The sequence below is a fragment of the Gymnoscopelus braueri genome (assembly GCF_963280865.1).
Source record: "Gymnoscopelus braueri genome assembly, chromosome: 22".
Lineage (NCBI taxonomy): Eukaryota > Metazoa > Chordata > Actinopteri > Myctophiformes > Myctophidae > Gymnoscopelus > Gymnoscopelus braueri.
Window position 1 is genome coordinate 16218486 of NC_137624.1, and position 21271 is coordinate 16239756.

General features: G+C 42.5%; 1 protein-coding gene across 4 annotated transcripts in view; it reads right to left on the reverse strand.

Annotated features, from left to right (window-relative positions):
• LOC308077913 (protein unc-13 homolog B-like) overlaps nt 1-21271 on the reverse strand; it is a 95172-nt gene that overhangs the window by 44507 nt on the left and 29394 nt on the right. For 3 of the 4 annotated variants that reach the window (XR_013932471.1, XM_080418910.1, XM_080418909.1), the window contains exons 6-10: nt 20113-20186; nt 19657-19714; nt 15655-15874; nt 301-612; nt 105-195 (exon numbers count right to left, since the gene is read on the reverse strand). Coding sequence is in view for 3 of the 4 variants with exons in the window: in XM_080418910.1 (XP_080275036.1) it covers nt 105-195; nt 301-612; nt 15655-15874; nt 19657-19714; nt 20113-20186 (755 nt within the window). In the remaining variant the exon portion in view is untranslated. Of the gene's footprint in view, nt 1-104; nt 196-300; nt 613-12027; nt 12108-15654; nt 15875-19656; nt 19715-20112; nt 20187-21271 lie in introns of those variants that run through there. The other variant, XM_080418911.1, reaches the window with a different exon arrangement.

Here is a 21271-nt window from a genome sequence, read left to right on the forward strand (position 1 = left end):
GGATGTGTTCTTGTGTATTTGCATGCAGGTATGTCTGTACTTGTGTTTGAGGGGATAATAAATTACAAGGTTTATAATAGTTGATGTGATGGAAGACTCCTTACCTCCCGGAGCTGAACTCTGACTTTATTGATGGCCTTCAACCAGCGCACTCTGGATACGGAGAATGGTAATGGAGGTCCTTCATCATGGAAGCTGGAGTAAATCGGGTTAAGACGAGAAAGAAGGGAAGAGTATATCATATATTTTCCTTTATAGCGCACTTAAAATGTGTCTGACTGCTGACAAACAAAAGTGTACCTTTGGAGTTTAGAGGGCCTTCTCTCTATTGGGGTGTCTTTCGTCATATTCACGCCCCTTCCCACATCCAAGGAGGGTCTACGGGTGTCTACGGGTGTCTCTTCATCCTTGAACATGGAATGTTCGTTGGTGGGATGGTGACCATTTGTGGGTGGGTGTCCATTGACCGGAGGGCGAAATCCAGTGCTGTGATAGGAGTGGAAGGATTCCTCCATTTCTGAACCCCCAGCACTCTCCTGGCCAGTCTCACTAAGCTGGGAGCTGGTCTGACTCAGGTTTCCTGATGACCCATAACGACTACTTTCCACTGGACTGGATTGTGAAAGATGAGTGAGGGAAATGGTTAATGTTACAGTAGAATACTTACTGCTAATACTACTACTACTACTACAAAAAACCTGGGAAAATTGTTTTTACAAACAGTTTTCATTGGATCATCCCAACCAGGTTAAAACAAATGTAAAAATTATTTGCAAACACATATTTGGCCAAGGGCTAATTGGGAAAACATTAGCATTATCAATGGACCCAACAGAAGCTACATTGGGAACTTCTTATATGGTTATGCCATAACCGCCCAGCCGGCCCTCCCTTAAGCCAATTTTAATATAGGATACTGTTAGGGGTGTGCCGATATATCGTCCCGCGATATATCGCGATACGTTTTCGTGACGATATGTATCGTTTTGGGGGGGAAAAAACCTTTTTGAAAAAAAACATGTTTTTTTTTTCCGGGTCAGGTGTCACACTATTGCCCTATTTGGATTCAAAACGGCTATTGTAGCTGAAAAGCTACAAGTTTGCATGTCTGAATAATGCAAAAACAGAATTATTTGTTTGCATTTGCTTTTTTTCTCCCCCATATATTTTCATAATAAAAAAGTGCGTATCGTATCGAAATCGTATCGAAGTTGTGAGCCCAATATCGTATCGTATCGTTTCGTGAAATCGGCACACCCCTAGATACTGTATATTTTCATTAGTTCTTTGTTATAAAAACATATAATAATAGAAGCAAAGGAACCCAAAGTTCTGCTTGTGGTGAGGCAGACTGTACCAATGTACCTAAAACAAACTGTTTTACTGATGTGTTTACTGGATATATAAAAATCAATCACTTTGCTAATTGCAACACTACTTTTGTGGTATATCGGCTTGAATGTCCGTGTGGCTGTTTCTATGTGGGTAGAAGAAAAAGACGGCTTAAAGACAGATTGGTTGAGCATAAAACTGCCATCCAAACAAATAACCCAAATTATCCTATGGCTGTTCACTATAATGGAGAAGGACATGGGAGCCCCTCCTCTTTTGAAGCTGTAGTCTTAGAAGTAGTATTTTTTCCCCAACAGTCTGCCTCAACACAAGCAGAACTTTGGGTTCCTTTCCTTCTATGCCTATACCTGTTCGACAGAAGAGCACCTGTTTTGAGCCACTGTGATTGAACCCAGGCAGCGCTTCCCTTCTTTGTTTTAAACATATAATAATTGCTTAATAAGTACCTCCAGGTTTGAGTTATTATGTTCAAATGAAAACGGTTTGTTTTCTACAAAGACTGGCCATACAGTATGCTTAAGACAACACATTGATGAAAGCCTATTTGGAGAAGGATATAGACACAACATTTCACAGAACAGAAATTCAAAATGTACAAGTTATTGTTTCTGGTGTAGAGCCCTGCATTGGGATTGGGGTCCCGTGGGACCTAGTCTCTCGAGACAGACGTGTTGGCTCCCACACTTTTAAAATGTTTCTGCCTAACAGTCTATACTTGGGAAGCTCTGAAAATGTGTGGATGTCAAGTAACTTCCCCACTTCTGTTTCAGTGCAGTCGCATAAATAACTCCTACTGGAAACCAAATTAATTGAAGCCTAGGCAGCTAGCCGGAAATGGAAAATAGCTTAATATAATCTAAAGATATTTTAAAATACATTTTCGTGAGCACAATCTTGCGGAGGAGGAGAACGTAATTTCGAAAAATTAATACAGACAGGTGTGCATCTATTTATTAATAATAGCTACTGATAACCCAGCTCAGCCCGCTATGTCTATGTCCGTGGTGTTGAAGTGCTTGAATGGTGAAATACTCAGTTCACCCTCCTCTCTCCGTTTATATTTGGGTCCCAATGAAAGTACTTCTACTTAAACTTTGCTGTGGGTGGGAGCGAGCAGTCAAAAATAAACTGTGGGTGGGATGGGTTGAAACTATGGTGGGAGCGGGTGGCAATGCTCGGAAATTCAGCTGAAGCGGTTAGGCACGGGATTAATAAAACAGTCCCGTGCAGGGCTCTATAGTGGTGTTTATGAGCTAGTCTCCAATATCACCAAAATAGCAAATACTCAAATCTCACCCGATTGTTTCTGAATAATTAACTGCACGAATAATCATGTGTAAAAGTATTGTCTGACTCAAATGTCCAAAATGACTTATAGTGTAATTTCTGTTCTGGAATTCATTTGGGGAAAAGAATGCACCTTCTATTATATAAAGTTATACATACTGTAGAAGATGCAACATTCATAAATAAAGGACCACATGACTATACATAAACAGAAACACTCAATATAAAGATGGAATGAAAATTAATGAATGGACTGTGGAGCTGGACAGGGAGGTACTCTTCCCCAAAACGTTAATGCCTCATGAATGGTGTTGGGGAAGGGGGCTGCCATTTATTATGCTTTTACTAGCCTTTTAGCATTCAATTGGTCCTTCCTGGACTGGTTGTCCAGCTGCACTTCAGATGTGGGACCTGCGGAGGGGGATGTTTCTACAAAGCTTTCCTTTTCCTTTTGGGACAGGGATGCTGAAGGATCTACTTCAGGAGTGGAGATGCAAATCTGTGGGGTTGCTACATCATCCATGTAACCTACCGGATCCTTCTTTTGGACATCAGATGCTGCAACTTTTTCTAAAGTTTGTACTTGACCAGATGCTGGCTTGCCGTTGGCTTTGGGCTGAGTTACAACGGGGGTAGCTTGTGGGCTGGGAGGGCCTGCCTGCCAGGGGAATCCGAACTTTGCTCCAAATAACGAAGCAGAAGGCGTCTCCTGTTTTCCAGCAGAAGATATTCCCTCTTGTAACAGACCTGCAGATAATGTCTTAAATCCCGAAAACAAACCACCTTGTGTTTGAGGCATTGAGGAAGCACCTGAGGGCACTGTTGGTGGGGATGAAAATAGGGATCCAAGAGATTTTCCTGCATCACTGGTTGCTGACATAAAGCCAAAAAGGGACTTTTCTTGAGGTTGCTCTACAGTTTTGGGCAACTGATCAACTGGAGTATCCATTTTTTTGTTAGCTGGTGGAACTGATTTGTCAGCCTCTATACTTTCGGGTTCTCCTTTAATGACTATGGGTTTCTCATGTGTCACCTCTCCTTCAAGATTTGTTTCATTTGTACTTGTGGCAGAAGCTGTTACAGAATCTACCACAGCTGTTGGGAGGGCACTACTTCCTGTTTGGTTACCTAATGTTTTTTGCTCTTCATCAGGTAAACTTGAGTCAACCATTTTACCTTCTATGATCTCAGCACCCTCTTGAACTACTTTGGGAGGAATGCTTTGATTTTTATGATATGGTTGTGGTCCAGTTTCATGTGTTTGCATCGGCTCAGTTAGTTTGGGATCAGCTGGCTTAGGTGCTTGTCCTATACTCCCAAATAATGACCCTCCTATTCCCCCAAGTATCGATGCTCCAGCTTGTGGTGCTGCACTCTGGGCAGCAGCCCCTCCAAACATTCCACCCAACAAAGATCCAGCAGTCTGAGGTGTTGTACTTGAGGAAGCAGCTCCACCAAACATCCCACCCAGTAGAGAGCCAGCGGTCTGGGGACCTGGAGATGGGGCAGTGGGCTTTCCTCCAAACATACCACCCAATATTGATGCTCCAGTTGGAGGAGCAGTGGCTTGAGAAGTAACCTGGGTGGTAGGACCTCCAAATAAACCCCCAAGTAGTGATCCCCCTGTCTGAGAAGTTTGGGTGTTGGATCCTCCAAGTATGCCACCTAATATAGATCCTCCAGCCTGTTGCTGTTGACCTTGAGCAGGAGCAGTTGCTGGTTTGAAAAGTGAGGACATAAAGCCTGATACTGCATCGGCCGATGAGTCTAGAACAGATTTCTCAGGCTCCGGAGTTTTCTTATGTTCATCTACAGCTTGAGTTGACTCAGTGGCAGGTGCTTCTTCAATTTTGGGGGACATTTGATTTTGGTTAGATTGATCACTCACTGGTGTTTCAATTTTTGACAACTCTTGTGGTTTGACAGATTGCTCTGATTCCCCAGTAATGTCAGCTTCTTTGGGTTGACTGTGGCTAGCTAAAGCAGGTGATTTATCAACTTCCTGGTCAATAACTACAACTGGTTTATCAGTTTGGGGGGCACTTATATCTAGATGCTGGTTTGCACTATCAGAGTTTAGAGTGTCTGTCATGTCACCACCTTTGGGAACAATAACAACTGGAGAGGTCTCAAAAGTAGTTGCAGTTGATATGTTGGTCTCATCACTTGGTTTAGTTGGAATAGCTGTAGTGGGTAGTTTACTCTCAGCACTGGGTTTTGTTGGAGGTATCATTGTGGGAGCTGATGGTGGAGCTGGTCCTCCAAACATTGAAAGCAAACCTTTTCCAGGGGTCTCCATAGGGGCAGAGGATCCACCAGTCTGTGGAGCTGCTGGCTGAGGAGTAGGCCCTCCAAATATACCTCCCAAAATTGAGCCACCCATTTGGGGTGATGCAGTCTGAGTTCCAGCTCCTCCAAAAAGTCCACCCAACAAGGATCCACCAGTCTGAGGTCCTGCAGTTGAGGCTGCTGCTGTTGCTGCTGCTCCTCCAAATATCCCACCCAAAATGGAACCTCCACTGTTTGGACCAGCAGCCTGGGGAGCAGAACCTCCAAACAGACCTCCTAATAAGGACCCACCTGTTTGAGAAGTTGTTGTTTGGTTGGTGGGCCCTCTAGTGATACCCCCTGGTCCAGATGCTGTAGGTGGAGCACTTGTTTGAACATTACTAGGTTCAGAGAGTCCAGAAAACATTGACAATAAACCTTTACTTGCACCATCTAAAATAGACCCAGCATTTGAGGTGGAAGCCTGTGGACCTGATCCACTGAGCATGGACAATAAACCTGTCACTGTTGGCTCCTTAGGGGGCATAGGTTCACCTTCTGATGTGGATTCCTTTTGCACTGTTGCACCCTCTTCAGGAGGCTGTGTCATTATACCTTCTGCTTTAGTGCCATCTTCAGAAGATGTTACAGTTACAGTGGCATCAGTCATTGGGGGAGTCTGTGATTTATTAGCCAGCAAACTAGCCCCATGTACGCTTTTACCCAATGTGTCACTAAATGCTCCTGGGGAAGCACTACTAATTGATACCATAGATGGTCCTTGTGAGGGGTCTGTGGGCAGTGGCTCTTTGGGAGGGGCAGCAGTACCTTGTTGTGGAGGTGACATGGGACCAACCTTAGCGGCTTCTTTGGGTACTGTAATTCCTGAGTTTGGTGGGGTTTGTGTAGTACTGGAGCCTCCGAACATGGAGAACAAACTTTTTGCTGGACTTTCATTGGAGGTAGACAAGCCACCCAGGATTCCCCCAAGGACAGAATTAGCTGTCTGCACTTGTGGTCGAGGTTGTGGTTGGGGTGCACTTTGTGCTTGAGATTCTGCTTGAACTATACCTTGTTGAGAATGTGATTCAGACTGTGGTGAAGGTTGTGATGGACTTGGACCACTAAACATAGACAGCAATCCCTTTGCTGGGCCTTCAGTTGAAGTTGATGAGCCAGACAAAATACCTCCAAGAATAGAACCTGTTTGTGGCTGAGACTGTTGAGGACTCGCACCACCAAATACAGAGAGAAATCCTGTGTTTGGGGGCTCTTTTGGGGGAATAGTACCCTGGGGGTGAGTCTGACCAGTAGGCTTGGTTTGAGCAGAAGGCTGAGGAGGACTTGGTCCACCGAACAATGACAATAAACTTTTGCCAAGAGATTCCTCTTGTGGAGGTTGTGGCGCTGCACTTGGAGGAGGTGCAGTCTGTGGACTTGGCCCACTAAATATTGACAATATACTTTTACCAATTGATTCTTCTTGAGGAGCTGGACCTGGAGGTGGCACTTGAGGTGAGGGCCCAGCCTGGGCAGGTGGAGGTGTTCCTGACAACATTTCACCAATAGAAAAGCCAAACAGTCCACCAGTTGATTTAGGTGCTGGTTCTGGTTTTGTCTGTGCTGTTGGTGGCACACTTAGTGGCTGGCCTGGGGCAGGAACAGTACCAGAACTAGGATATACTTGTGATGCACTTTTACCTGGGGGTTGGCTCTGACCTGGCTGAGAAGCACCACGTTGGTGAATTGTTTGTTGTCTTTGTATGCCCTTAGGTCTAGGAGTCTGGGCCTGCTGTTGCGGTGGTGGAGGGGCCTCAGCAGTAAATAGACTGCCTATTGATCCAAAGAAATTAGATACACCTGTAGGTTCTTTGTTTGCAGTGACACTTCCTGGCAAGGAAGCAGTGCTGGCAGTTTTACTTTGCTGATTCAAAGGTGCCTGAGGAGACTTCTGGGGCTCTGGTTTTGGCTCTTCCATTCCAACTGCCGACTTGAATAAGTTCATGAAGCCAGATTGTGGTTGTTCAGCTGGTTTATTCACGGGTTGCTCCACTGGCTTATCAACTATGGGTGATTTATGTAGTGACTCTCTTGAGCCCCCAGTGGTCTGTGTTGGAAGGCCTGCCTGTTGTGACAAAGTAGACTGAGGAGACTTCTGGGGCTCTGGTTTTGGCTCTTCCATTCCAACTGCAGACTTTAAAAAGCCCATGAAGCCAGATTGTGGTTGTTCAGCTGGTTTATTCACAGGTTGTTCCACTGGCTTATCAACTACAGATGATGTATGTAGTGATTCTCTTGAGCCCCCAGTGGCCTGTGTTGGCAGGCCTGCCTGTTGTGACATAGTAGACTGACGTGCAAGTCTAGGTTTCTGTGCCATAGATTGCGAAAGTGCAGGAGAATGGGTCATTTGACCAACTGCTGGGAGTGTGGGCAATATCCTAGACTGCGAGGTGGCTGGCTTTTGAATTTGAGTCACACTTTGTGGCTGAGCTACAGATGTAGGGGGGTCTTCTTTGATGAGCTTGGACTTAAGACTATGGAAACCTGAAGACAGAATGCCCTTCGATTGCTGGTTAGGAGCCTCAACCCCAGGATATCTATGTTGATCACGGGAGGTTGTGCCAGCTTTGTCTGGGTCTAACTGAGATGAGCTCTTCTTGGACTGACGATTAGGCTGTTCCTCTCCAGGAGTTACTCTCTTCCTCCATTCTTGCTCTGATGTGTCATCTACATGTTTCACTGTGACAACAGTAGATGAACGCCGTCGTTGGCAAGGCTTGTAACAGTCGTTAAGAAGCTGCTGCTGATACGAGTTTGAAGTTGGTGAAGAGTTTAGGGAAACCGCAACCTTCTGAGCAAGAAGTGTCTTAATTTCCTTGTTGTTCCAATACGGACCAATGTGGTCTTTATTATCGCATGAGAGGTCAATAACTTCTGGGTCTTGATAGATATAGGTGGGATGTGCAGGATCCATTCTAACTTTGTTCAGTTTGTATGATGCTAAATCTGCAGTGTGGTTTCTCTGTGACATAAATGAGTTTTCAAACATTTGGGAAAAACGCTCAAGATTTAAATTCATGATCTGGTTTCCTTTTCGATATGCAGAAGATAAGTCTAGGGGTGCATTGACAAGTTTAGAATCACTTTGATCTTGACCAGGTAGCCAGAGAAGCTCATCTTCATTATACAGTGGGACTTTAAAACCACAGACCGAAACCATTTCATTGTGTAGCCAAGCATTAGGAAAACTACCCAACTGCTGCACATTTCCCCACTGCTCTCCTTCAGGTGAACAAGCATATACATTTTCACCTGCAGCATCTGTGAGCAAAGCATAGATGTATTCATGATCAGTGTACACAAAGTAGCCACAATCACCATCATCTGCTGGCCACCACATTCCTTGCTCCAACAGTGCAAGCCATTGCTGGTACCATTCTGTATCCTCGAGATACATAGACTCTTCAATCTCACCATTGGCACCTGGTGCATTATTAGAATTAGAATGATTGGAAACGCCATCAGTGTGTAAGTCCTGAGCATTATCCATTTCATGCTGCCAGTTGGCTGAATAAGACAAGCTTGGAGCAGTCTCCTCATAATAGCCTTCATGATATGAAACACCACTCAGGCTATGACAACTGCCATCTTTAAATGAATGGTACTTCCCCAACATGGAATTACTTGGTTTAGTAGTCAAGTTCAATGCACCATCCTCTTTGTTTGCAGACTGTAAATTACCCAAGTCATCGTAGCTACTCCATAGTCTCTTCTTGCCATACAGATCCTTGTTAAAACATCCTTGTTCCTCTAACTGATATGGACCAATGTGCTGTTCTTGTTGGCAAACAACTTCTTCCCGTGGCTGTGAAGAGGTATACTGTTGATTCATATTTGAGGCACTCCAGTGGAGAGAGTACCCCTGCACTAATGGTGCATCTTCACATTGCTTTGTGTATCCTTGATTTTCTACTGGCTGTTGATAACTGTGTGAATGATTCTGAAACTGCTGCCATAGAGCAGATTGTTGGATCCATTGGTTTTCATCATAAGTGGGACTTATACCATAAGGAGACAACTGACCGTCGTAAACGTTTGGCATTGTTGATTCATACAAAGAAGTACAGCTTCCGCTGACGTATGGTGGTGTGGACACTGATCGATAATTTGAATCAAAAAGTGAATGAATATTACCTGTGCTATAAGCCATTGGCCGGTCTGATTTAAAAGAGTCATACTGTGATGATAATTGAAACAAATTACCTGTGCTAATTGAGCTGTATGCTGCTTGACTCTGAAAAGATCTTTCAAAAGTAGCCTGAGTTCTTAAATCCAAACTCCCTGCATCAAATGACACAGGTGAACCATAGATGGCGTGCCTGCTCCTTCCTGGAATAAGAGGATCAGGATCTCTTTGCTTACCTTCCCTTTCTAAACCAGAGGTAGCACTTGTTGTGGCAATTGGCACCATTTTTAATACATCTGAAACCAAACCCTTTGCATTAGGGGAAAGTGCTGTCTCCTCTGGAACCTGAGCTACCCGTTCTAATCGTTTATGAGAAGATGGTTCATCTACTGTATTTCTAGTGAACAATCCTGGTAAAAACCCTTGCTGGGTAGACCGATTAGGCTTATTGTCTCGCTCAATATCATGTTCTTGTAGGGACTCATGAGTTATATTGCAAGGTGGTTGACTTTGCAGTGTTGCCTGCCTTCTTAGAGTGTTCACTGTAGCTCCCTGATGCAGCGTTTGCCCTGTTGGTGTATGGCTGCTGGTTGGTGTCTGGCTGCTGGTGTCAACACTTGCAAGTGGTTTTGTCAACTTACTGAACAAGCCTGAAAGCACACCAGATTGATTTACAGTCTCTTGTTGTGGTTGTACAGTGTGACTATCTGGTGGTGGCTGTTCCTTCTTTTCTTGGGATTTGTGTGGCTGCTGAGGCACATTCTCTGAAGACGATTTGAAAAGTCCAGAAAGTAAACCACTTGCTTGAGTCTGAGTTTGGGCCAAACTATCTTGTGGTTGATCTTGTCTTGGATTTGACATATTGGTAACATATTGTTGTTCCAGATTAGATCTACTTGTGATAATTCCATGTTGATGAGGTGCTGGGGGTGAAGACGATTTGAAAAGTCCAGAAAGTAAACCACTAGCTTGAGTCTGACTTTGGGCCAAACTATCTTGTGGTTGATCTTGTCTTGGATTTGACATATTGCTAACATATTGTCGTTCCAGATTAGATCTACTTGTGATAATTCCATGTTGCTGAGGTGCTGGGGGTGAAGAAGAGTTAACATTACCTGCTGAAGAAAACTTAAAAAGTCCAGACAGGACTCCTCTCCGCTCAGATGGTGGTTGTTGGAGAGGAATTGTTTGTTGTCTAGTAAAGGCAGATTTTGTAGTTTGTTGCTGGTCAGTTTGTTGACTTGGTGATCTTGGGCCTGGGATGTTCTGTTGATTTAAATCATATTTATTTTGTTCAAACACCCCTTGTGGCTGTTGAGGATGAGTTGTTTGGCTGCTAGAAATATTTTCAGCGGATGCAAATTTCAACAACCCAGAGAACAGCCCCCTTTGTTGTGTCTGTTGGGGTTGTGGAGCTTGATTCTGTGTTTGGTGTTGACCTGGGTGATTGTCATGTGGGATCCTCTGTGGCTGAGGTTCAACATTTTGTGGAATATTCTCTAATGATGAAAACTTCAACAGCCCTGAAAAGAGGCCCCGTTCCTGAGGAGGTGGTGTGTTTTGGTGTGGGGGGTTACTCCCAGACCCTGCTGGTTGATTGGGTGAAACCTGTTGTGCCACACTGCCAGATAGGTCACTTGCCGAGCCAAATTTAAGAAGCCCTGACAGTAGCCCTCCTTGCTGAGGCTGATTAGACCCTGTCCGAGACACATTGTCTGTGGAGTTTCCTTTAAAAAGACCAGTCAAAAAACCTTGCGGTTCAGGCTGAACAGGGGCTTGTTGCATACCCTGGGGTGTTGGCCTCTGGTTTGGCAAATGTTGTTGGTGCAAGCCAGGTGGCACTTGGCTAGCGTGGGGTGTTGTGGGATTAAAGAGGCTGGAGAACAACCCTGTCTCCGTGTTTCTCTGGGGCTCTGTTAAAGTTCCAGAAGAAGGATTATGTGACATGCCTGAATTTGACACGCCTGTAGTTGGAGCTGCAGGATGGTGTGACTGCACTGGGTTTTGTGTGTTTCTGGAAGCACTGACATCATCATTGGATGCAAACTTAAAGAGCCCAGACAGCATTCCCGTCTCTGCTTTAGGAGGTTGCTGAGATGAAATATTGTCAGAGGAGAGGAAAGGTAGTTTGAATTTACTACTTATTGATGTGTCTTCTGCTGTCTTCTCTAATCTTACATCATCTGTTGATGTAAAGACGGGATAAACAGCGATAGGTCCCTGAGGAGGAATAGTGGCTACAGGTGTTATCAATGAGCTAAATGATTTCTTGAAAGGGTTGAAGAACCCTGTGTTCACTGGTTCTGTTTGGCCAGTCGGCCTCCCTGGCCCTGGTGGAGGCAGATTTCCCAGTGTGGAAATCGTAGGATTATGTCTCCCATACACAAATTGTTCTTGACTGTCCACACATTTCTGTTGTGATAGCCTTCTTGCTCCGTTGGGTATTCTACCTCCTCCACTTGCCATTGACAAATGATCTTGATTAATACAGTTCTCATGTGCAAGGTCTTGACGCACAGTGCCATCAGTTGATTTCAGACCCCCTTCTGCTGAAAACAACTTTAGAGGATTTAATTTCCCCAAAACAGAGTTCCCTGTAGAGACTGTAGACTCAGTAACCTTTTCACAAGTACTGGTTTGAGTCTGATTTGTGACAACAGTGATTGTCTCTCGCTTTGTCTTGGCATCAGATGGTGGGTGCAAAGGCAAAGAATTTAAACATTTTTCAGGCTCTGTTTCTACTGGAGATACCACAGCTACGGGAGCTGAGCTAGTTGATTTTGGGATAAATGAGAACAACTTTGATATTCCAGATTGAGAGGGTTGTTCATTTGATACTGGTACAGAAGAACTCGTCTGTTTGGGACCTGTACTAACTTTGTCAGTAAAAGAACTAAATAAGGAACTCATAGCATTTTTCACCCCTGACATACCCTGGTCAAAGGGTGCCCGGCTTTCAGTTTCCACTCTCGCATCCCTCGGCAAACTTCTTGGATCATCTCCCAAAGAATCTGTTCTGTTACTGCCTAGAGATGACAGCCTGGATTTGCTTGACCTAGGAAGTGAACCATACTTGCTTATTTCCTCCTCCTTTTCAGCAAGGTACTCAGAAACCGTCTCAACCAGACACTGGAGCTCGTCCATGGGATCTACATATTCATCACTTGGTTCCTCCACAGGAGACAGGTGAGCCTCAGGAGCCCACCCTCCAATCTTTCCCTTTCCACACTTCTTATCGCGATAACCTTGAGGACTGTCCATGTGAGCACCGTAGGGGAAAGAATGCCTATCTTTTAAATTATCTCTCCTGTTCTCAGAATGAAAGTCCTCTCCTAATAAGTAGTCTATATCATCCCCTGAACCTCGGGAACAATGCATTTTCTCTTCACATTCAAACCCTGCCCTTAGCCTAGCAGCCTCCTCTTCTTTGAACGCCACGTAATGCTCCAATGTGTTCTCTAGGTCATTTTTGGCCCACATCCTTGTCTTGTAAAGTAGCCCGTTCTTGTATGGCCTGAGGCATGAGGTCATCTGATCTTCCTGCTGCTCAATCTCAACTACCTGCCGCATTACTAGCTCCCCTCTCTTTTGACGGAGGACTGCAAGGTCAGGGGGAAAAGTCTCATCTCTGATTTTGTCTGCCTCTATGCTGAGCAACCCTCCTGGGTCCCTTATCTTTTTCTTCCGCCGCCGATCAATAGTGTCATAGCCCTCAGGGTAGACAGGTAAGGTGCCACTATGTTTAGGGTTTTGACGGACTGAGCCTCCTGGTGGCTCACGGCAGGCTCTCCCCATCCGAAGGATGACCCTGTCTTCCTCATCGTCAAGGAAATCACTCAGCTGAGGCTTCCCCTGCAATTTGTATTTGTTTTCCCAGTCTTCTACCCCCATGCCAGAGTCTACAGGTATAATCCTGACCCTGCCTTTGTGGTTTAAGGATCTAATTAGGGTTAAAGAATTAAGTAATACAGGATATGGGAAGAAATGGGACAGGATATAGGAGCAGAAAAAAAGAAAGAAAGAAGCACAATAGAAGTAAAAGGAGACTAAAACATAAATAAAGAAAGTAACTTCTTGAAAAAATTAAAGCTTAAACATGAAATTGCGCCACAACTCTGTAATCAGCGTAATTAATGCATAGAAATTGTGTACATTTGTTAAGGTCATAAAAAGTGTTACCATCTAATTTATTACAATATCTTAATTACGGTAAGTTAGCTCAGCTGTAAAACATCTTGAAAAAAAAGACAATTACTTCAGTATTCAAGTGTAATAATAAGTGTGTGTGTGTGTGTGTGTGTGTGTGTGTGTGTGTGTGTGTGTGTGTGTGTGTGTGTGTGTGTGTGTGTGTGTGTGTGTGTGTGTGTGTGTGTGTGTGTGTGTGTGTGTGTGTGTGTGTGCGCGCGGTGGGGGGGATACAGGGTGAGTGAGTGAGTGAACGAGCGAGTGAGCGAGCGAGCGAGCGAGTGAGTGAGTGAGTGAGTGAGTGACTGAGTGAGTGACTGAGTGAGTGACTGAGTGAGTGCAAAGGCATGTGTGTCTTGTTTACATAGTTGTCTATACCCCCTAGTAGTCATACTGTACATATCAGCATTCCAACACTTGTGGGAAGGCTACAACTTATAATACATCGGAACAGTTCTGTTGAACATGCACTGCATTTGCCTCTCATTGACCCTCTTCAATTACATAATAGACTTCCTGAATGATGTGGGCCAAACCAAGTTCAGAGATATTCAAACTACTGGGGAAGTTTCACAAAACAATAAGTCCTCAAGGAGAAAAAAGAAACAAGAACCACCAGCTTTCCCCTGGCTATAATCCTGTTTCTCTTTTCTGATGTTATAGAATTATCCGGATCAGCTTCCTATCAGTCCTCACAGACAGATTTGCAGCAGTCTCACTGAGTCACATATTTTCTATAGAGAACCCTCAAGTGTAAAGGAGTAAATTCCATTTTGGCTGATCGCCAAGCTTTTTGGCCATTTGACTTACTCGACAAATCTAGTCCTACTTAACCAACTACCCCTTTATTATTTGTATCAAAAAATCATGTTGTCCTTCATTGAATTTTGGTATCTTAATGTTGATGTCACAGATAGGAGATGCATTAATGACAGCACACCTAAACACAACATTTTGACAAAAGGCAAACAACACCTTCATAGCTACAGTACAACCAAACCTTAATAACCAAACTGAAAAAAAGAGGACATTGCTTCTTATGTCCAAGCAAGTGGCCAATCTCAATAACAAATCCCTCTAACAAGAGGGATTCTCTCATAGCTGCCTGCATCCAAATATTGAGGTTGCGGATAAAGGGTGTGACAAAACTAATTCCACACTCGGCCATTGGAGAACACATCTCCCCTGGCCTGCTGAAGCTACTGAATGAGAAATGCACTACAACACCGAGGAAAGCCTTCTCACAAACAAAAGCACTGAGCTCCAGCTGAGGGGGATTTTTTCAAGGCAGGCTATCAGAAAACTAAACAGTTATGATGGCACTTAACCCTTTAAGACCGGGAACGCATCTGTGTCTTTCTTTGGATTTATTTTGGCTATTCAAAAATAGCAGATCTACAAGCTCATAGCGCGGCACAGAGTGCCACACTGAGTGCAGCGCTATGAGCTTGTAGATCTGCTATTTTTTTTTTTTTTTTTTTTAAGCAATCATTTTTAACTCTGTTACAACTTCTGGGGGGGTCCCTGGAACAAAATATTTTGAGATGGGGGTCCACGGCCAAATACGTTTTTTTTTAAAACTGTTAGGATTTAGAAGACATTTGGAGAATCCCCAGAAGCAAAGATTTGAGTTACAAATGTTCGCTTTAAAAATATATATATTCAAAGATTTACACAAATTGTAACGCTTTTTTTCAAAAATAGCAGATCTACAAGCTCAAAATGAGCTTGTATATCTGCTATTTTTGAATAGCCAAAGAAATCTAAAAATGACACGGATGCGTTCCCGGTCTTAACTCTTTCACTGCCAGACTTATTTCAGACTGTGTCGTCCCAGTGCCAGGAAAAAGGTGCATTTGTCCTCTGTTTGTTTTTTAACATTGAAGTGAATGGAGCAGCAATTTTTTGGATAGCGTTATCTCCTAGTTCCTTTGAGATAAACCAAAAAATTCAGAAAAATTCAAATAATAATAATAATAATAATAATAATTTTTCATTTTTTTTTATTTTTATATTTTCGTCATTCCGTCATTGGCCATGATAGCCATAGAGCCATCGGACGGGAATTCCCGTTTTTGGCAGTTAAAGAGTTAAAGGGTTAAAAACGCCTATTTCTGGAAATAGAAAAAAGCGCATGTTTCTAAGTAAATGTATCGTGTACTACTTTGCACTGAACTGTATTTGAGCATTTATTCGTGAGCAGGTACGTGCACGAAATCTGTGTGCCTGTTGATTTGTGTTTGCATGTGCGTGCGTGCGTGCGACGTGCGTGCATACCGGTATGTGTATGTAGGAGGGGATGTATGTAGCATGTATTTATGTGTGGATAGTGGTTGAAGATGATAATATATACGTATTCATGTACTGTATATTACCTGCTCGCTCTGTGGTCCCTGTAATCCATGTCAAAGCTGTGGACAGAGTCTGTGCAGGAGTCCATGTGGTGGTGCTGCTGCTGCCGGGGCCCCATGGGGTACTGGTGCAAGGAAGAATTTGGCTGGGCCGTGGTGTGGTATCGCGGGGGCAAGCTGCTGCTGGTCTCACTGCGATAGTCACTGTCACGGTCATCCACAGCACTGTCCTGATCATCCAGAGCTGCAGAAAGCAACGGGGTACAAGTTTAAACATCACTGAATCTCAACACATTATCAATGATAATTGATATACATGACCTTCTGCCACATTAACTCTTACCCTGCCAGAGTTTTTTCAGAACAGTCTGTAGCCTCTGCCAGGGTTTTGACCGATTTTGGTACCTTTTCGCATAGCCACAAAATATTTTTCTCAAGTATGATTGATCCCCAGAAAATTTCTAATCACAGATGAGATTCAGGTGTGGTTTCACAAATGTCAACGAGGTCAATTTGACCTTGTTGTCATGTGTTGTTTGATGTTTGAAAATAGCTCAAAACCAGTAGTTTCAAACCAAAAAACATTGTGAATTGTTTGTCCGTTTCAATTTTAACATTGAAGTGGATGGAGCAGCAAATCTTTGGAAATTGTTATCTCCTTATTCGTTTGGAATATCGAAAAGGTGTCAATACTAAATAATTAGAAAATCTTTTTAGATTTATTTTTTTTTTGAAAAAAGTTTTTAAACGTCTTTGGCAGGCAACAGCTAATTTCTCAAAGACGTTTATAAACGTCTTTGGCAGTTATAGAGTTAATAAGTAAAACCTTGTAGGTAAGTTGTTAAAGGAGAATTCCGGACAAATTAAGTGTTATCTTTCATGTCTCGTTACTCACCTAGCGACGTAAAAAGTGGCGTTCTTTTTTTCCATATATTCCCCTGTCGTCATTTTTTAAACACCCTCCGTTGTTATAATGGGAGCGAGTGGGTTAGTGAAGTTCGTCTATTATAACCAACGCAATGTTATTTTTTTCTCTACTACGATTCATTGTAGAGTCTCATGATAGTCAAACATGCGCTGAAAATTCCTGCGAGCCTGCCGTTAATGGCGAACGATTTAACACTGGATGCTTGTTTCTTTCCAGAACCTGGCAACTCGTGTTGCCAGATTCTGGAAACAAGCAACCAGTGTTAAATCGTACAGGGGAATATATGGAAAAAAAGAACGCCACTTTTTACGTCGCTAGGTGAGTAACGAGACATGAAAGATAACACTTAATTTGTCCGGAATTCTCCTTTAACTTGGCTAGCTAGCTATAATGTACCGTAGATATTTTGGTGAGAAAATATTATACTGGCAGAAATTACCTCATGGGCTTCTCTCTGAGCCCCAACACCTTCTATTGTTAGAAAACATTAAACTAAATGTGTTGATAAATACAAGATGATATTAACCAACCAACCACTGAAGTTTCCAAGGGTTTTGGCTAGTCTCATTACAACATGAGAGAATTTGGATGAAACATCTATAACTCTTACTCAAACTCAAAGCCTGAAGTGATAATAATGATATTTCATGTTGTATTTACGGGTGCCGAGCGAGAATTATGAACATTTGGGGTGAAAAGCAGATTGGGTCAGTGCTGGCCAGGGAAGGATGTGACAAGGGCAAAGATCATGCACTTTTGACTGTCTAATGTCTATAGAGTGTACTGTATAATATATGCATGCAAACTGACCTGCTAAAAAGTAAAAATCAAGCGTCTTTTACTGTGTAATAAAACTGTAATCATTCTTCATACTGGCTGACAATATGGGAATATTCAGAAGTGTATGCAATAGCAAACATTTAAGGGTTTGGTAGTTTACGACCACGTTCAGGACAAAGAAGTAATTCAATCAATGCAATTAAACTGTGGCTAAAGGGCATGGTCAGGAACACTGATTATGATTTGTGGTCAGACAATAACAGCCTTCTTACACAGACATTAACTTGAAGTAAAATCTGATCTGTTGGATGTCAAACAAAGAAATAGATTAAATAAGAGAAAAGGGACATAGAATTAAATTAATTAACCACTTACTGTAAACCTCAAACGTTGTTGAGCGGAGTCCCATAGGGCTATATACTAGTGTGTTTCTGTTTTCACTCTACATTAAATATTTTGCGACGCATTGTAAGCTTGTAGATCGGCTATTCTCAGCAAAAGTTTCCCCCAGAATATGAATGCTGGAGTTTTAAGTGGTTAATGAAAAGGAGAAACAGAATATAGTATAAATTATATTGGATTTTCATTTTGAGAATAATTTACAAGCACCTTCCCTGACCTCGGCCACTTTCAAAAACCCTTATTTATTTATTTACATATTTATATTTTTTAAATAACAAACTTTCAAGGTTATCTAAAAGCACTTGGGAACCCTGGTAAGTGAACTCTGGGACTAAAATAGGTTTTTCTATAAGCTGAGCCTGAACCTGTATGTATGCTGCAGGGGACAGCTGAGGTGGATGTTTATCTTTACCCAGCGATAAGTGAGAGGATGAAAGATGAACCCTGATCTCTAGATACTTCTAAGAATAACAAGACAGGACCTATTAACGGGGTGGCTTCCATGTGGATCTTGGATGTCCAGTGGCCAGCATATGACCCTGTCATATATATATATATATATATGTCAGCTATCTATGACTCCATATTTGAGCAAGGTTTCAGCCTGACCGCCATTGACTTCCAAATTGTGTCAGGACCCCATTGGAAACATGTGTTTTATTACGCTTTTACAGTATGTGTATATCCTGGGTTTAAGTTATATTGTGTTTAGTCATATTTCTTTTACCAAAATCAAATCAAATGAAAATCAAATTAAAGATAATGAATTAAAAACAATATAAAACATGCACAAATGACTTCCTTGGCCAACTGATTTGCAAGATTGATACACGCATACAGTACACACACACACACACACACACACACACACACACACACACACACACACACACACACACACACACACACACACACACACACACACACACACACACACACACACACACACACACACACACACACACACACACACACACACACAAGTTTTAGGAAAAATATCAGGTTACTGATGTTGTACATTACTTCAAAGTTCATAAAAAAAAAAATATTTGATCAATTTGCAATTCCATAACTGGAATAAAATGTTTAGGTTTTAACAGGGCATGAAGCACCCCAACTGATTTAACGTTTGTTCAACTAGACAAAAACATTGTATTATATTGGATATGATTTGTGTAGCACAAGATGAGGTGACATCAACAGCAGAACATAGCATGGGGAGGGTGACAGGAGATAAGTACAGTAGGGGTTGAAGGGGTGGGTGACTTTAATGGAGAGCCATATAGAGTTGTAAATGATACATGAATAAAAGCGTAAATTCTGCCCTGAATATATCATAATACAAAGGGGACGCAGGGCATAAGGACATGCATTGGGCACTCAGGACTGGCCATGGGAAAGCTATGGGAGAGTAAACAATCACATTAATGTGTGTTCTACATACTCTGAGAGTCAGCCCATCCGAAATAGTTGCCTGGTGAAAGTGTAGAGGTTACAGGTAAGAGGTGCAGTTAAAGGATGTAGGGAAAGTGGGAAATAAAACAAACTAAGAGTGTCTCTATAATGTACATATGGAAAGGTGAAGGGAGCAAACTAAACAGTTCTCAGAGTGGACAACAAAGCGTCACAAGAGACAGACAAAAACAGACTTAAACATGCGTATAAACTAAAGCCTCTGTTTAAAGTTTCGGTAAGGATGTACTGGGAAAATAATTAGATAAAATTAAATATCTATACAATAGGTTCTCTATAGGCTTCCTTGATGTCAACTCTGATTTAGGATATTCTGTTTTTACTTTGTGAGGAAGTGGGGACCATAAAGCAAGGGTGATGTAATGTAAAATCCTGGAAGCCTAGATGAACATTGAGAAATGCCTCCATCTAGAGGCCAAAATGTAAACAGCAGGATAACTTACAGCACTGGGAAGCAACAAATGGCAGGGGGTGATTCTGAACCTCATCCTCAAGAGGGAACTAGAAAGAAGATTGAAAAAAACAAAACAACAACAACCACCATCCATATGAGTTAATGGAAGTTATTAACCTGTGAAATCAAGACAGAAGAAAATCTAACATTGATTTGTAACTTACTATAGCTTTACTTTGCCAGTATTTATGCAATTACTTTACGTAACGTAAAGTAATTGCATAAATACAGTATACTGAACCCATCTACATCACTAACATTGAAAACTTTTGGCAGCTTCTTACTGTATGTGCAGGGTTAGAATTAGGCACATTTTCATTTGCAATGTCTGATCAGTTATTTTGGCTAAATGTTTTATGACACCAAAACTGATGCAAAGTATGTTTAAAGGGGGAAAAAGTATGTAGTGCAAAAATGTTGTGGTGTTATCCCACAAGGCCTGTACCTCATCATGGATTCTCATGGTATTTATGCGATCCAGCTTTCCTGTCCAGTACTGAGCCTCATCGTCTGGAATGTCTGTTAGTAAAAGATGCACACAGATAAACACACACTGCACTGTTCAACAACCAACATAGGGTCTATTTATGATTTACCAGCAAATCACATGTCTACGTATATAGCCAGGTTAGGTATAATGCTTTTAAGGAACGGTAGCATTCACAATACATATTTCAGTATTGATGTATCCATGTCATTAGAAAGTTGCCCTTCATCAGACGAAGGCCCCTGATGAAGGCCAACTGTGGCCAAAACGTTGTAACCATGTAATTCTTTCTGAGTTTTAAACACTTAGGAGCAATGCTGTTGTGTGGACTTTTATTCTTTTGAAATGTATGACATCCCCATGGGAAATACACAGATATGTAAAAGTAATGTATTAACCACCACACTGGGAAATGTACACATTTACTGTAGGAGTAAATCTCTGTATATTCCCAGTTTTACCACATTTACTGTCTATACTCTACTCCAGGGGTCTTCAACAGGGGGTCCGAGACGGTCCTCAGAGTTACTACAGGGGGTCCGCCAAATCTTTGTATGATGGGGAACATTAGCCGAAAATAGCAGAACTACAAGCTCACAACGCATCGCAGCGCAAGGCGGTGTGAGCTTGTAGATCGGCTATTTTCGGAGAGTTGGTCTAGAGGGGAAAAGAGCAGACCAGGTACAGAGCCAACGGTCAAGTTGACTAAATATTGAGGGTTTAAAAGGTCTGAAAATACACATTAGCATGAATCCAACATATTAATAGAAAAGCTGTGTCAATCAAGCCTATAAAGATATGAAATCTATAAAAATGTTTAATCTGCAACATAAATGTATTCAATATGTTGTGGGGGTCCCTGCTTTGTCTCTCTGGCAGCTAGGGGGTCCTTGACCTGAAAAACGTTGAAGACCCCTGATCTATACTGTATATTTTTCCTATTCCTGCTTCTCAACGGATCCTGTGCTATGCTGTCCTGCAGAGACATAACATTAAAAGGCCAGGCATACAAAGGCCAGGGCTTCAAAGCTGCACCAACACACCACTTTAGTGAATGGGACTGGTGACAGACACAGCCTCCTGCCACCTTCAAAGACACTGCCCTCAAACAACTCAA